Genomic DNA, 17,876 nt, shown 5'->3' on the forward strand with positions numbered 1-17,876 from the left:
AAGACAAAGGAGGCTGGGTAACCGGACCTCCGTCGTACGTTCGATAAAAGTGGTAGACGTATCAGAAAAACTGACCAATCAGAGTGCGACAACGCCGCAACACGCCGCCATTTTGGATTGGTCCATGCTTTACACTGAGTTGTTATAACCGGACACAACCCATGTTAGTCTGAGTACACCTGGCAGTCGTGAGTAAAGATGCAGAAATTTCTTCCACTCGTATTGCTTTTCGGCCTAACTCTGGCCAGTGATGTTCTTGAATTGACAGATGATGACTTCGAAGACAGAGTTGCAGAGCACGATGTCATGTTGGTGGAATTTTTCGCTCCTTGGTGAGTTCCGTTTGTAAACCTAAAAGATTGAACACAAGACATATTATTATACAGATGACGTTACAGTACAGGGAAGTTTTGAGAGAAAATATACTGTTACGTAGTTGGCATTACTGCTGCTCTGAAATTGTTAATGCGACACTTTTGAGAAGCATGTTGTCTCACTCTTGGAGAAAATAGCACCTGTGTACGCAACTGGTACACATTATCTTGACTAGATTGGTTACTAGTATATAAACTGAAGTGAAGACACGACTGCAAACTTGGTTGTTAAGTTATCCCAGAAGATGTGACCAAAAGAGATAGGGCTCCATTACATAATAATACGTCAGTTTAAATGTACGAGTATTTCTATTGCTATATTGATGAAACAGTTATTGAAATAATCTATTTTTTTTTAATCAATGTGGGATCTGGAAGACAAACACTAGCAGGGATAAGGAAGAGCAGCAGAATAACATGAACAGTTACCCCGAATCAAGTCATGCAAAAGGGAAAAAAATGAAAGTCATTTCACTCATATTCTGTAAACACAATTATTATAAAACCATGGACATCATTTATTTCAAATAATTATCAGCAAGGTGTCCAAATATTTGAAAGAAATGAGAAGATGCACAAATCAATGTAACAACATCACTTAGGTAGATTGTTTTAAAATTACACATATGGTTACACTTTCCATTTCTTGCATTTTATTTCCAGCTTTGTATGGCGTGCAACAGAAAAATACTTGAACATATGATATTGAAAAGTATGATGCATGACTGCATACTCAATAGTTATGGACTGATAATTTATACTTATTATGTGTTGTGTGTGGCTACCAGCAACTTGTTCAAAAACTTACGCAGTTCATATAAATATTAAATTTTGCCACATGTTCTACCTGTATTAAAAGAAGTTTTGTCTAAATACGATTTTCAATAAAAATGACATTACTATATAAGCAATTGACAGATGTGCAAGTTGTCTGCAAGCATGGGCAAGATACAAAATATTTGGCAGTTACGGGAATTTTCAAGATTGAAATCTGTATTTATATTGTATGAGAAAGAGCTGTAGCTACTAAAAAGTACAAGTTTCACACGTTATGATATGCACCTATGACATGGCACTTGACAACCCATGTTAACAATGTGGTTGGGGGGGGGAGGGGGGTATTCAATGTGATTACAATCAGGAAGAGAAATATTTCTGCCTCATTTATTTACCTACCATTGTTTACTTCAACCAACTCTCTTGTTTATACAAGAATAACTTGTTTGTTACGTTTATGTAGTTGGCATGATGAATGAAAGAAAGATGGCTTCTTAGATGACTGGTCATACAATCAGCAGTAGACTATACTTGTTCACTAAAAAGATTTGTGTATCTCCATCATTCTGTCACTCCAACACTCTGCATTTGGTTTCACAAGTAAAGATGTAGTCTAGAAGTTATTTGTGGCTTCAAGTCTCTTCTTGTGGGAGATCTTGAGATTCGAAGCAAGCCACAGATAGCCTCTAGACAAGACTAAAGGCAAAGTGGACAACAGGTGTGTGTTTCCTCATCTATGGTTTTAAAAATGTTCACAGTTTTCAACTTTTCTTCTTCCCTGAAGGTGTGGGCATTGTAAAAGGCTAGCACCAGAATATGAAATAGCAGCCACATCATTGAAGTATTCGGATCCTCCTGTTGCACTTGCCAAGGTAAGACTTCTCAAATGATGACATGTGATTAGCCTACAATCCTTGAAACCAAGTTTGTGTGGATTATGAAACCTGTCTCAGTCTTTGGTGACAGTTTCCATATAGTTCAACTTTACTTTGTGTTAAAGACCAAGAATTTATTGCTAGGTTTTCCCATTGCATTATCTTATTGATGGTGCCATATTAAAACCCTTTCAGGACTAGAAACTTTCCCGCCAAAATTTTTGAACAAAAATTCTTGTTTCTCTGTAATTTTTGGAAAAAAATCTACTTTATTTTAGACCAGAATTCAAGAAATATTACTTCCCAATGAAGTAATATTCTTAAATTTTAGAAAATGTTCTTACAATCAAGTTTCTATTTATTCCAATGTCGTCTCTAGGAATGAAAGGGTTAAAGGATTACATAGGATCGCTTTTTTGCTATAGCTGTGATTCATACCTGTTTTTCACACCAGAATTTTAATCTTAATCCAACTTGATCTTGTGCGTTTCATAAAACTTAAAAGTGAAGCTCTACATATTAAGTACATTATAAATATACAACTTTTGGGTTGAATATTTGTTCCTCAACACTGTGCCCTCTAAGCCAATTTAACGTGCCACTGATGCACACAGTTTCTAGTGACGCACCAAAATTTGGTGTTTCCCTATCTCTTACACACAAGAAATGACAATTTTGACTCAGAATAACAAAATTTAGCTATCATTACTATTATAGGGCACACTGTTCTTCAACAATAAATTTTAATACAACATGTATACCATTCAGTTTCTCAATAAAACTTCTCCAAAGACCTCTTTACTGCACCATCCAAAGCATACTCGCTCATTTCGTTGCTTCAACAGAAATATGTCCTCTGGCTTGCGAGAATTATTCATAACAACTCAAGTTGCAACTACAATTTTGGGATATCTCACAAGAGATGAATCCAGTTATCCAAAAGTAATACTAAATGGCTTTATTGTGAAGATTTCCGCCAGATTATCCCAAACTTATCAATCAGATTCTTGAAAATACACTACCTTTGATTTTCAAACCAAAAGTCTCCTGAAAGTATCACAAACTTACGTGTTACTCAAATTTTACAATATATTGTTCATGGTTTCATCAATCAATAGGACAGTAAAATATAGCAAGTTATAGTAAAAGTCGTATTTGTTTAGTAAATTATATTTTACCTTGAATTCCTGTATTACTGTAATGGTAGAGTTTGCAGGCATTTAATACATTTATTTAAACAGCTCATCTCGGTAGATTATAGCAGGTCAAACTACTGATAGATTTTCATATAAAAGAACATCAAGTAATCCTATTGCAAGTCTGTATCACTATTGTTCAGTTGGTTGTACCCGCCATACATGTGCAATATGCTTACAAGTATAAACCGCTTTACATTGTGATATATTGAAAGAATTCAGCCCCTTCATAATACACCACTGTGGTGGAGATGAAATATCAATGAATTGTTTGCGTGTGAAATGAACAGCTTTTTGCACAACGTGTATTTTACCACCTTGCAGCCTCTGATTGGCTGCTGTTTCAAAACACATATGATATCAAAGTATGGCAGGTTTTTCAATAGCAGTGTGTTACAATGAGTCCAAATATTATGATTTCTAACAGCTGGTTCTCTTATGTTTAATTCTAAAGTAAATTGTGGTGTCAAACATCGATCATCTATACATAATGCACCTTCATTCTTTTTTGCCACTAAAACATGATTTATGTAGGGTTTTCTTTGGAATTGATTAGTATTATTAACTTAAGCATTTATAGTTATCAACCATAATTACTAAAGTCTAAAAAAACACAATGTCTTTGTAACTACATTGCACAAAGAGAAACCGTTTATAAGTTGGTCACGTGGTTTCTTTCCAGTAATCTGACCGACCCTAGTTTAAACTGCCAACACTACAAACATTTTTTTGCCATTCAAAACGGTAAAATGGTGTGAATTTATCCTGTGTAATTTTTCTTTCAAAAGTATCTCTGGTGAAATTTGTTCAAAAAATCCCATTCCATAGAAACAAGATCTTTTCAGACTGCAAGTTGAATTTATGTAGTATTGTTTGCATAATGTGCTCGTCTACTTCATATAAATTGTCTACATTGGCTTCCTGAGATTACATCTCATCAAACTATCACAGAAGCATTGTACCCAATGAGTCTTTAGGTCGAAGCAATTTCTCTAAAAAATTAAAAAATAACATTTTTTTTTTTTTTTAAATTCTGCCCAATCTACGCTATTTTATGAAGTCATGTTATCAGAAACAAATATTTTGGGGAGGTGGCTATTCTATAGAACACTAATGGCAAAGAGAATGGACAATATTTTTCCAAAAATCAAAGAGATAACAGTTGTCAAAATGGTTTATTTCATTCAGACTAAATGTAGCAAGAAATTGCTATTTTAAAGTGTAGCGTATGTAGTGTCTTTTTGGTTTCAGTATGACTGTATCAAACAGAATGTGAACAGTAACCTTCAGTGCACTGGACAGATGGATTTGATACTTGACAAGTGTTTCAAACTTTTAGTTTCAAAGTGACTATTTCGCTATCTATAGTAATAATCCACATATGTACTTTGGTCATTCCTGAAAGTGCAAATTACCAGTTTTCATTACCTAATTTCTGAAGAACAATATCTTCTATATCCAGGTGGATTTTACCACAGAAAGACACATTTTCACATTTTTATATGTTTTGGTCAAACTGCTTTACTAAAGAATTAATGTCTGCTTTAATATTCAGGTGGATTTTTCCACAGTAAGACACATTTTTCACAATTTCATATTTTTGTATACATTGGTCAAACTGCTTTACCTAAAGACTACAATTTCTTCTATATTCAGGTGGACTGTACTGTAGAAAAAGACACATGTAGTAAATATGGAGTCAGTGGATATCCAACATTAAAGATCTTCCGTGATGGTGAACTTGCCAAGGATTATGATGGACCAAGAGAACAACGTATGAACTTTAAATTGATTAAGAACTATTAGGTCATTATTAAAAATGTTTGTAATTAAGTGCCAGTCACAGTCACTTTTCAGTATTCTTTGTTAATTTCTTTATGTTTTAAAAAGTATATTAACCTTTCACTGAATACAGTCAGTTCAATCTAACTACAACTATTTCCAGTAGTGCGGTGTCTGTGAAAGAGGACATAACACTTTCAATTTGTTTTTATAACATGGTTGCTAAAACGTAAGTGACCGTATGGTGATATTGTGCAAGTTCTCAAGCAAAAAAAAGGGAACTTTTTGGGAGAGGAGGGGGGAAGGGTGTGTCTCATGGTGTTTGTGTTTCTACAGAGCAGAGTATAATTGTAGGAAAAGGAAACTGTTTGGAGGGGAGGGAGATATGTGTCTCATAGTGTTATTTTTCTACAGAGCAGAGTATGATTGTTTACCTTTCTTTTCTTGCAATGTGTTGATTTCCATCCATCTTTCCTCCGGATAACTAATATTTTAATTTGTTCTACTAAGGAAAATATGAGTGACCTAAGGATGCTTGTGCATCATATAACTGATCTCAATTCATTTGTTCACCTATTTTTCGTATTTCAGAGGGTATTGTTAGCTACATGAGAAAACAAGCCGGTCCCACTTCAAAGGAAATCACAACAGTGGAAGAAATGGAAAAATATATTGGTGCAATGGAATATGTTCTGGCTGGTTTCTTCACCACCGACAGCAGTGCCAAGAAGGAATTCCTGAAATTAGCTGCTGGTGACAGTGACAATGTCAAATTTGCACACGTCACTGGAAAAGCAGTCCTGGATAAATTTGAATATGCAGAGTAAGTGCATTATTTGTACTGTCTAATTTGATGGTTTAAGGCAAAGAGGTCAGAGGTCAACTAAATAAATATACTGATTAAGGGCATAAAGCTGGTGATGTCAAAGATCAAGAGAATTTGTGCCTTTGATACATGTTATGTTATAGGTATGAAAAGCACAATTCTTAATTTGTTTGAATATTTCCCTGCATACGCTGACTCAATCTGATTGCTATCTGATGTAGTGTACACTTCATGATTTCTTTTTGGCTGTTACGTTTACTGTCGTTTGTTCTTTTGTGAGCGCCCGTTACATACATCTGACATAATACCATAGGTTTTCCCGAACCCAATCCCAAACTTATGAGTAGCCAACCAGAATCTGTATTACAATAAAACACTCAACGTTCAAAATTGAAAGAAAGAGAACACCAAACAATAACGATAATATTACTGTCTGCACTCTGTGCTCTTGCTCTTTTCGAACAGAGCACTCTGAAGTACTGTACCCGTATATTTTGGTGCATTACACATTTTCATTGGTCGAGTGAATTCACTCCACACTCTTGTGGCTTGGGGAAACCTATGGTATTGTGTCAGATGTATGTAACAAGTGCTCATAAAAGAACAAATGACAGTAAACATAACATCCAAAAAGAAATCGCAATGTGTACACTACGTCGGATTTTAATCAGATTGACACTGACTATACATGTAAGGCAAGTGATAAATTTTAGTATGAAAGATGTATGTATTTGATGTAGAAAAATTACTAAACTGATGAGAAACACCACTCTATTAAAATCCAAAATGTTTTAGCATGATGAACGTTTTTGTGTGATTTGACACAGCACCCCATCACCTACAAAGCCTCCCCTGTGAATTGCATGATGCAAACAGACCATATTTACTAACTGCATATTTCTTTTATTTCTTGTTTAGGGATGATGTTGTACTCTTTAGACCAAAACATCTTAACAACAAGTTTGAGGATAGCCGAGTCAAATATGATGACAAGGTTACACAAAACAAACTGAAGAAATTTTTAAATGAAAAGAGGTAAGTAGCAATTAATTTTAATCTCCTGTTTATACAGTATATTATTGCTATGAAGTAAATGATATGTGATTGATATTAAACCTGTACTAGCTGTAACTGGGCTATTATTATATTTTGGAGCAGACAATCAACAAATTATGCATTGAAAATTGTTAAAATACCAATAATTAGACTGTCTACTTTTCAATTAGTGGTCTATTTCATCTGTAAGTAGTACAGTAATAAGTTAAAATAGTGACTCGTTATTGGCACTCCTTTTTGGGTGCGGACCCAAAAGTCAATATCAGTGGATATATTGCACTCGCTGTATGTAATGTAGTCTTGCAACCAGACCCCTCGGACTCTTCTGCTCACTGTGAAGGCGACGGAAGGGTCGCTAGTGAAGGTGACAGCAATCCCCCTCGATCTTGATTGCATCTTCAGAAGAAAGCCTTCGGTCTAGCAGTTAGACTATGTACACTGCTTCACAAATATGTTTACTCATAGGTGATTCAATACACTGCAGGATGTGTGATATTACAATTGAGTTATCATATCTGACAAAATAGTTTCATAACAATGTTGCAGCATAATGCATGCATAAAGATATGATGCGTTGCAGATGGGAACATTTTTGAAAACAATGACTGATGGTCACCAGTACATCTTGAGAACTATGTAGCTAACTACTACTCGCTGCAATTATTAAAATATTTATTAAAATCTAATAATTTAAGAAGTTCAGTCAGGACTGCCTTTAGTATATTTTACTGCACATTATGTACTGTCATTTAGGGGTTTCCAGCATAGGTTTATGGGAAAACTGCCAGGGGGGGGGGGGGGTTTCCAGCTTAGGTTTATGGGAAAACTGCTTGTGATGACAGCACAAATAGTTTATACCCTAATCGCTTTGTCTTAACAATTGCAAAATTGTCAAATTACTGATCTGTATATTGGTGATATCATCACCAGTGATCATTCTGAGCACTGTATATTTCTGAGCTCTGTTTGTTTCTGAGCACTGTTTATTTCTGAGCACTGTTTGTTTCTGAGCTCTGTTTCGTACTTGTTACCAATCTCCTCCCTGATTACGTTAGCATGTGGTGTGCTTTCATATTACCTGTGTGTTGTCGCTTGGTGAAATGATCATCACCGTCTGTGTGGACTCTACAATAGTTGGACTCTGATTTAATTGAGTGATGAACACTTCTTTTTTTTTCAGCCTTGGTTTATGCGGCTACATGACACCAGAGAATGCTGTACAGTTCAAAAAGCCTCTATGTACAGTCTATTTTCAAGTAGATTATGTGAGGAATGTTAAAGGTAGGTTATTGTTAGTATATAAGAGCTGTAAAGAGCAAGCCACTCCAGAAATAAAACCATCTGCGTCAACTTTGGATTCTTGAGTCATTTTAATGTGAACACGTTTTCCATTTGGGTGCCAGTACTTAATTGTATGTTGCCCATTGTAACAACTTGTAAATGATTGGGCAGTCCGTTGACTAAATTTTTTTTAAAATTAAATAAATAAGTATGTGAGCACATGTTGAGGGTACTTTCAATTCATAATCATACTGTAAGTCTGAATGACTTGAAATTATAAGTCAGAAGGAAACTATGAACCATTTGTTTCATTAAACTTCCCACATTTCACTAAAATAAACAATAATTTTCACCTGGAGAAGCACTCATTGGTTTGCCATCTGACAATCAGTAACGAGATTTTTTCTAACTCTGCCATAGAGTGTGTCAATTTTTTTTTTAATTTCGCCAGATTGAAGGGTAGTTGATTTTTTTTGTCAGCTATCAGCTGTTTTCTGATAAAGATACAAATTTTGTAGATTGTGGTTCTGAAAGTGTTTTTTTTTAATCTTATTTTATAGGTACAAATTATTGGCGTAACAGGTGAGTGTCATGTTTTGTTATTCATTGATCAAATTTTTGAAAGGAAAAAGAAAATTTGTGATGGAGAATATATTGTTCATGGTTCCAAAAATTAATAGGACAATATAATATAGTTACTTTGGAACAGTAAGACTTAGAAACCGATGTGACGTTTTGATGTCATCTACTATGGAAAGAGATATTACTGCTGAATAACTGAATCAATGTGTAATCAAGGTCTGTAGTAGATGGATTGAAATGTCACATTTGCTTCATACTTGGGCCTAAAAAAATTATTTGGTTCTGGTTACCCGACCCCACCTAGTTTTTCACCACCGACCCTATACATTTTTTTAGATATTCAAGGAAAAAATAATAAAATAGCGAAAATTGTGAAGTCTCGTCAGAAATAGTGGATGTGGAAACTGACATCAATTTAAAAAGATGATACTGTTCTTCCAATCTGTAATGGCTGTATATCTGATAGAAAGAAACCAATAACACTGAGACCAGATGGAAAACAACGGAAAACATAACTACCTGAACTAGACACTCGCACATGAAAAAAAAAAAAATTAAAAAAGAAATAAAATATCTACCTACCTATTGAGCTTAATCAAAACAACACAAATCTTTTTTTAGGCCTTACCATTCTGAAGTAATTATATTGTCCTGTCCAAACTTACAATATTAGTGACATGGGACAACAGTTAAGTTTGGAACTTATCTGCACAAAAAGTGTTCCAGAGTAAATTTGTCACTTTTCAGATCAAATATTGTCTTGTTATCAATGCTATTACTTCATTGCAGTATACAATACATGCAAGTTTTTATATTTCTTGAAATATTATTTGATCAAAGCAAAATATTTCTTGTCTGTAAGACAATGATAAAAAAGAAAGAAAATAGTGGCAAATTTGAACGTTTGAGTGCCACCATATGAGTCACATTGACTCATAACAACTAGTAGATAAATTACTTTTTTCATATTTGAACACTTGCCTACAACTTGGCCTGTATGTGGTATAATTAGATATTATTCTCAAATATTTTTCTTCAGTCGAGGAAGATCAGTGATTTTAAGTGACCTTTGCGACTACAAGTTGCTAGATGAGTTGTGACAGACATTTAGGTCATGAGTATTTTCCAGCCGAATGAAGAAAAATATTGGCGAATAATGTAGTAATACCTCTTCAGACTTAATTTAGGAAACTTAGGAAACATGACAGCACTTTGGAATGTTGTGACTAGTATTTCAAGAACTGCAGAAACAGTGACGTAGACATGGGATGTTGTGATATAGAACTATCAGAATATATAATCCATATTTTCTGTTCAAAGGCAATAACTTTGCTTGTGCACAGTATAATGTAAAATACACCTTGTAAGCTTGATTTCTTTTTCTTTCACAAAACAGGGTAATGAAAGCTGCTAAAAACTTTGATGGACAAAATCTTAATTTTGCTATTGCTAATCGTGCGTCATTTGACCATGAAATAGAGGGTTTAGGACTAAGCGGCAAAAATCAAGATCTTCCTGTTGTTGCTATTGTATCGGCCGATGGAGCCAAATATCCAATGAAAGAAGATTTTACGTAAGTTGAAATATGTTATTGTCTCTTGGTCATGTAACAAGAACTATTTACTACACCATGTTGTACCAGTGTGGGGAACATATTTTTGGATGTTCTTATCCCACTGTTACAGCTCAATACAGTACTGTACCACACCTTATTGAAATTTGGCAGAACACTGGAAGTGGGCTTGTATTAAAAGGGAAAGGAATACCTTATGAATTCACTGTTTCATAAAAACGTGGATGTCAAATGAGGTAATGTTTTGGTTTCATTCAATTTCACTTATTAATATGGTATTGACATCAATCGGAACTTAGGCAAAAGTGACGTGTGGGCCTTGCTCGAGAACTTGCGTGAAATGTTTCCTCAACTGCTTGTGTTGTTGTACAGTTGCAATAACAATAAAAACAGTCGACAACATGTTCAACAGAAGTTGTCTAGGAAGGCCCGTACATCAGTTCCGTCTAATTTAGGTTGATGCCAACCCTATAGTGATAAGATAAAAATGATTGGAACCAACGCGTTTTGTCATTTAATAGCCAAGTTTTATGAAACGTAGTGAATTCACAAAATATCCCTTCCCATTAAATTCATGTTGTTTAGCTGAAGTTAGGTTTGAGTTTTGTCAATTTATTGACGCAATCTTTCTTTGGTTTAACACCATAATCCAGTTCTCACAAAGATAGAAGATTGCTTAGATTGGCCACTAGGAGTGCTGTTCATAACAAACTTGTGCCAGTACCCACAGTATGCTACACTTGTACTTGTGCACCTAGGATGTGTGTTAAAATTTAATAGCATATCAAGTTTGTAAACAAATGCACCCTTGCAAGTTTAAAATTAGTGTTATCGCTTGAATTGTTTCATTTGACACTGTCATTTGTAATGTGTCTAAAAAGTTTCAAAGATTTCTGTCAGAAAGTAGAGAGAGAAATACTTCAATATTTCTGCAGTGTGCAGTTGAGTGTTTGTGCCGAAGTTGATTAATAGAACTTTTCCTTTGTTTTTTTTTCTTTTCCAGTACTGATGGGAAAGCCCTGCAAGCATTTGTTCAAGATTACCTCGATGGTAAACTTGAACCTTATCTCAAGAGTGAAGATGTTCCAGAAGATAATGATGAGCCAGTCAAGGTAGGTTACTTGATTGTCACCCCCACTCCTTCCAAATAAACCTTACAAATGGGCAACAAGCAAATACCTCCACCCCCATAAACCAGACAAGCAAGGAAGGTAAATAAATTTTAAAAACCAAGCAAATACCCCTACCAGAATACCCCCAACAAAAGAATTTTTTACTACAAACACAGAAAGTGAATGTATGTATGTATGTATGTATGTATGTGTGTGTGTGTGTGTGTGTGTGTATGTATGTATGTATGTATGTATGTATGTATGTATGTATGTACGTATGTATGTATGTATGTATGTATACTCTTGTCCAGGAAGCCTTTATGTAATACATATGTCTACTTTTGTCCTTACAGGTTGTGGTTGGATCATCCTTCAATGATATTGTAATGGATAGCAACAAGGATGTCCTTATTGAATTCTATGCACCATGGTGTGGCCACTGCAAAAGTTTAGCTCCTAAGTATGATGAGCTAGCTGAAAAGGTAAGATCAAAATAAGTAGTTGTCTCAAAAGTTTAGCACTTACCATTTAATGAAAGAACTTAAAGGGTAAGGCAAAGAAAGAGCGTTTGTCTCAAAAGATTAGACCTAACTATGATGAACAAGTGTAACATATGTGCTTACAAGTTCTCTTACCCTGGGTATAAAATGCATGCATTCCCCCCCCCCACACACACAGTGTACTATAATTTTAATGTGGAATCCCAGTAAGATACCTGAGGAAGTCTGGTAGATTCCCTTCTTGACACCCCTCAGACAAAAAGACATGCTATTGTCTTGTTTGAGATAAAAAGGAGAAGAATAAAACGTTGTTGTTATATATCCTGATAAAAATGTTAAATTTTGTACTTTAATGTTGTGATTTTCTTCCTTTAACAGTTAGCAGATGATGACAATATAGTTATTGCAAAAATGGATGCCACAGGTAATGATAGCCCACCACAGTTTGAAGTTAGAGGGTAAGTTATCAACATTATTATATATATAGACAATGGTATTTTTTAAAACCTTATTTTATCTGACCTGGCATGATGGTGGGTCTTGGCCAAAAGTTTGACAAGCGATAATTTCAAAAATCAAAATGTCAGTTAGGATAGTGGAGATAGTGTAGTAGTGTTAGTCCTACACATTTTCACGTAGGCTATTCCCTTTAATTACTGTTTCGCTAAGGTGCACGAATAACGTATCTTTCATTCTACTAGTATTTACCCCCCCCCCCCCCCCCCCCTGCTAAGGCTGTTCTGTCGGCACCCAACTGGGTCATGATGGTATTATACTCAATTCTGTGTCAACTAGCTTTTGTTTTGAAAACATTGTGTCAATATTTATGAATGAAATCTATTTGTACAATCAATTTAGTCAAACTAGTTAACATAGGCAATCCATTCACTGGCCTGTCCGCAGCTGTATGTGAGTGTAACTGCAACACTGTTTCACTAAAGTGATAATCAGTCAAGGTTGCCAGACACAATGTCTGATGCACTATTCAAAACAATGTCTCCACCAAATAAACCATCTCTGTGATTGTTACATTGTAACATTCTGTCTCCACCAAATAAACCATGTCTGTGATTATCACATTGTAACATTCTGTCTCCACCAAATAAACCATGTCTGTGATTATCACATTGTAACATTCTGTCTCCACCAAATAAACCATGTCTGTGATTGTCACATTGTAACATTCTGTCTCCACCAAATAAACCATCTCTGTGATTGTTACATTGTAATATTCTGTCTCCACCAAATAAACCATCTCTGTGATTGTCACATTGTAACATTCTGTCTCCACCAAATAAACCATCTCTGTGATTGTTACATTGTAACATTCTGTCTCCACCACATTAACCATTTCTGTGATTGTCACATTGTAACATTCTGTCTCCACCAAATAAACCATGTCTGTGATTGTCACATTGTAACATTCTGTCTCCACCAAATATACCATATCTGTGATTGTTACATTGTAACATTCTGTCTGTATCAAAATACAACTATCATTGATACATTGCATTGACTGTACTCTGCACAAACCTCTAATCAGGGTTGTTTTTACTATGATGTTTCCTTCATTTTCATCATATGATGTTCACTCATATCAACATTATCTTTCAGATTCCCAACTCTTTATTGGGTGCCAATGAGTAACGAACCTAAAAAGTATGAAGGTGGCCGTGAAGTGGACGATTTTCTTAAATTTATCAAAAGAGAAGCAACAAACGAAGTCACAGTTGCTGATGAAAAGAAAAAAGGAAAGAAGAAGAAATCTGAACTATAAATAAACAAGTTTTTTTTATTGAAATACAAACATCTCTTAGTCATTGCTTCTTTTTAGTACAGGAAAGGTTTCTTATTTCAGTCTTCATATTTTGAGGTTAACAAAACTTCCACACTTGAGTAAACTATTTTATGGAGGGGAAAGATGGTATTGTATTCATTCATTGGGGATGCTTTAATATCGAAAACATACATTACATATTTCGACAAAAAGTACCTTTCGCGGTGGTGTCATTGCATGATTACTTTATTATCTGATTACCAAAGTGTCCACCCAGGAAAGACACGTCAATGTTATGTCTAATTAAACAAACTTGAAATAAACATTGATATTTAAACCAAAAGTTTGTTATTTTCTGTGTTTTTAGCCCCAATGGGCACTGTCTGCCGGGGCTTATCTGTTGGGTTCCATCCATGCATGCGTGTGTTTGTGTCCACCCTCATCTCTGGCATGCACCAATTGATTTCAACCAAACCTGGTACAAAGGTAACATACTATGTGAGACATATGCACATCACTTCGTTTTGTGATTGAATCCGATATGGTCTAATGGCAGCCATATTTGTTGTAAAAATTTCACAATATGCATCATATCTTTGGCGGGGTAATATGTAGCAACTCCATTCAAGTGCCGACAACTATATAATCGTAGTTGAGCGTTCTTTTAAGATCTTTTTTTAAGTTTTTCTTTTTCTTTTTATCTTACAGCGTTAATGAATAATTTGCATAATTAATTATTTTTGGTAATTAGGCTATATCTTAAGAATACATACTTCAAATTCAACATAATTTAGTACATGCGTTAACCATAAGAAAACACATATGTCCTATCAAGTTTGTTGATGCACCGTACAGTGTTAATGAATAATTTGCATAATTAATGATTTTAGGTAACTAGATTGTATCTTAAAAATGCAAGCTTCAAATTTCGTATAATATGATACGTTTGTTGCTACAACATTTTCCTTTAATGAGTATTTTGAATAATGAACGATATTCATTAATTAAGCAGTATTACACACTCTTACATACATTAACCTAAGAAAGCACGCTTGTCCAAAAAACAAAGCCTGTTACCATAGTTTTTTTAGTTTAATGAGTTATTTGCATAATTAGTGATTCCCTTACGGGAGGCATTCAGTTTAAATCTGGTTTAGCTTATAGCATAGTGTACAATAATCATATATATTGTATAAAAGTGTTGTCAAGAGTCTTATCGGGGCAGGCCTACTACTTAGGTCTCAAAAAAAAATCTCACACTAATGTTTTGAACTACGTATTATAATGTGTGTGCACGGATTATTATCTCTCATATGGGAGCTGATGACGTGGCATTGTCTGTCTGTGTCTGTGCAGAAATTTTGTTTCACTGATATCTCAAAAAGTGCTGGAACGAATGTTCTGCCATTTGCTATGTGGCATTGTCGGGCTGTAACGTAGTGATCATTAGTTTTTGGTGGGAGTGGCTTGCATAATTAATGATAATTTGCATAATTTATGGTTTTATACATGGGGCTATATATGCAGAACGGCTGCACCAAATTCATTGAAACTTGCTACATCTACGGATCATACAAAGATATAAAAACACTAAAAGTCGTTAACCTTCTCAAGTTAATTATGGGCTAATTTGCATAATTAATGAATGTTTGTAACTCATGTTATGCATCCAGAAGGGCTTTATCAAATTTGATGAAACTTACCACAGATATTGATCATACAGAGATATGATAGTTCTTAATGAAAGTTAGTGCTATAAATTAATTGCTCATTTGCATAATTAACAAACTTTGGCAATTAGGGCCTATAAAAAGAAAGACTGCCAAATTTGTTGAAACTTGCCACAGATATTGATCATGTAGAAATGTGATAGTTCTTAATTGAATTTAGTGGAGACAATTAATTCCTCATTTGTATAATTAACAAACTTTTGGCAATTAGGGCCTATACCAAGAAAGAAATTTGATGAAATTTGCCACAGATATTTGTCATACTGAGATATGATAGTTCTTAATGAAATTTAGTCATGTCAACTAATTACTCATTTGCATAATTAACAAACTTTGGCAATTAGGGCCTATTCCAAGAAAATTACACCACATTTGATGAAATTTGCTAAAGATATAGACCGAGCATTGTACAATACATTGTACCATTCAGTCTGTAGCAGCGACAATCAGATCCTGAATAACATTCACGCCATGTTCGGTACACATTGCTGTAAAGGATGTTTTTATTTCACCAGTATGATACCATGAATGGAGTAAGAAGTAAATGTGATGGCAAGGAAGCTGTCGGCAGATAACCAAATAATGTCAACAAAAGGATGAAAACAAAATTACATTTATCAAGCTCGTACAGTTCTACAAAGTACTATGTAGGCTAGAAATATGTGATAATCAGTATATGTGACTAGTTATGTTGCAATAATATAGACTCTTACTTGTATCCAATCACATAAAAATCATTTGGAGAAGTTTGTACGACGAAAACATTAAAAAGTCAAGTACATGTGTAATTTGATGAAATCGTACTCTAATTGAGTAATAACAATATATCCCTCTGTATGGACTGTGTGTTTTTTTGAGTTACAATAGTTGTATTTCACGTCCTGTCCTTGACGCTTCTTCAGGCTGACTGTTGCCGCTCAAAACAACAGCAAGTCTAGTAGGATAGATTGTAAGTACTAATATTGAATTCATACCTGGATGATCGAGACATTAAACGTATCTTACTGTGGACCTTATAAAATGGTTTGAGAAGGACCTAATCTGATGCGGTGAATACGGCTTGGTATCTTTATTTACTTCAATATATTTATTTCGTTGTTTGTCGTTTGATTTCGATTTTGTAGTTCAGGGGTGAACGTGGGGAGAATTGGCTCACTTCCTGAACAACAGAACGACAACCGTTTTCACCACGTCATATTTTACACACATGTAATCAGATTCAGAAGAACCCTTCTTTCGTAAGAAAACTTGGCATTGGCCGAAACCATGTTTGATTTTCTTTCTCAAACGTCCACTTGTTTTTAACTTTCACCCAACCAAAAATGTCAAATATACGATCCGAGCATAAATTTTGGATGCGTGTCACTTCATCGTAGGTGAAATTATTCACCCACTTCGTTACGGAAACGGCATGATCATTACGACCATAAGCTGCTTCATCGGTGTCCTCATGTTGTGAATTCAAACCTATGAATTCAGATATCAGTTTTCCAATACTTCCCCTGTCACTAGCCATATCTTCATAGCGAACCAACATAGTATTCTCTCTTAACCATTTCGAACCATTCGTTATTGAGTCGTAGTTTGTTTCCAGCCAATCACAGTGTTGCTTGACATATTCATTCAGAACCAATCTCTTTTGTGAGAGCGGGACATTTTTATCGCCTACAAACCGTCTAAATCGAGAATTGGCCATACCACGTGGATCCCTTGCCAGGAATATAACCTTAACGTTATTCTTCTGTAACATATCTGAATATGTAGCAATATCGTTTCCTCGGACAATTTTGGAAATGACGTGTTTTGATTGACATAATGTTGTGAGGGCGCCCTCGGTAATCGGCCTTTGCAAGTCGTTCAAGCGTGCCCGATTTCTGTACACCGAGTTATCTTTATTCATCCCTTTTATGAAATACTGGTGTTTTGTGAAATTGCAATGATAAATATCATTCAAGAAATGTAGTAAAGGTGTCTGAAGTTCTTGCAAATGCGTACGACTGTCGTTTTGCACATTCCCTTTAAGCGCAGTACAAGCAAATATCACATGACCAGGTTCGTAGACGTAGAAGAAATCTGGACGGTTACTCAAATATTGAGCAAGTGCTTTTGATCCAGTAGTCATTCGTCCGATCACTAGCACATGTTTGTAAGGGTTTGTGCTTGGCGACTTTTCCATCGTGTGTTGTTCAGCGGAGTTCCTTACTCTCTGGTGTTCTTGTATGTCATTGACTGAGTTTGTTGGCGATCGACGTGCTGCTACATTGGTCAACTCTTCACCTGGGCTTGGCAACGAACCAATATCGAAGACATGATCTTCACCTTGATTAGTTTCTTCAAATCCAGTCATTGCTTTTGGTGAGGAACTTGTGTTGTCGCTATCATTTTTAACAGCATACCTCACTAGGAGCACCACCTGCACCACAATGACAACAATG

General features: G+C 35.1%; 2 protein-coding genes across 2 annotated transcripts; one reads left to right on the top strand and one right to left on the bottom strand.

The window, feature by feature from the left end:
• Nucleotides 1-115: 115 nt before the first annotated feature.
• Nucleotides 116-14,042, top strand: LOC144443216 (protein disulfide-isomerase A3-like). Its single transcript, XM_078132626.1, has 12 exons — nt 116-332; nt 1,936-2,023; nt 4,879-4,996; nt 5,596-5,827; nt 6,749-6,865; nt 8,067-8,167; nt 8,728-8,749; nt 10,146-10,322; nt 11,326-11,434; nt 11,788-11,916; nt 12,313-12,392; nt 13,549-14,042. The coding sequence occupies exons 1-12, from the start codon at nt 199-201 to the stop codon at nt 13,709-13,711; spliced, it is 1,470 nt and encodes a 489-aa protein (XP_077988752.1). The 5' UTR covers nt 116-198; the 3' UTR covers nt 13,712-14,042.
• A 1,893-nt stretch (nt 14,043-15,935) lies between these two features.
• Nucleotides 15,936-17,620, bottom strand: LOC144443770 (carbohydrate sulfotransferase 1-like). Its single transcript, XM_078133316.1, has one exon. It carries the CDS (start codon nt 17,615-17,617, stop codon nt 16,661-16,663), a length of 957 nt encoding a protein of 318 aa, XP_077989442.1. The 5' UTR covers nt 17,618-17,620; the 3' UTR covers nt 15,936-16,660.
• Nucleotides 17,621-17,876: the final 256 nt, after the last annotated feature.

Source organism: Glandiceps talaboti, chromosome 12, assembly GCF_964340395.1.
Source record: "Glandiceps talaboti chromosome 12, keGlaTala1.1, whole genome shotgun sequence".
In the NCBI taxonomy this organism is placed as follows: Eukaryota; Metazoa; Hemichordata; class Enteropneusta; family Spengelidae; genus Glandiceps; species Glandiceps talaboti.

Excerpts from the sequence above, each read along its gene's own strand:
- LOC144443216 (XM_078132626.1), top strand. The coding sequence starts at position 199 with ATGCAGAAATTTCTTCCACTCGTATTGCTTTTCGGCCTAACTCTGGCC. Across the intron at positions 5,828-6,748 it reads GATAAATTTGAATATGCAGA|GGATGATGTTGTACTCTTTA; the intron begins GTAAGTGCATTA and ends TTTCTTGTTTAG. Across the intron at positions 11,917-12,312 it reads ATGATGAGCTAGCTGAAAAG|TTAGCAGATGATGACAATAT; the intron begins GTAAGATCAAAA and ends TTCCTTTAACAG.
- LOC144443770 (XM_078133316.1), bottom strand. The coding sequence starts at position 17,617 with ATGGAAAAGTCGCCAAGCACAAACCCTTACAAACATGTGCTAGTGATC.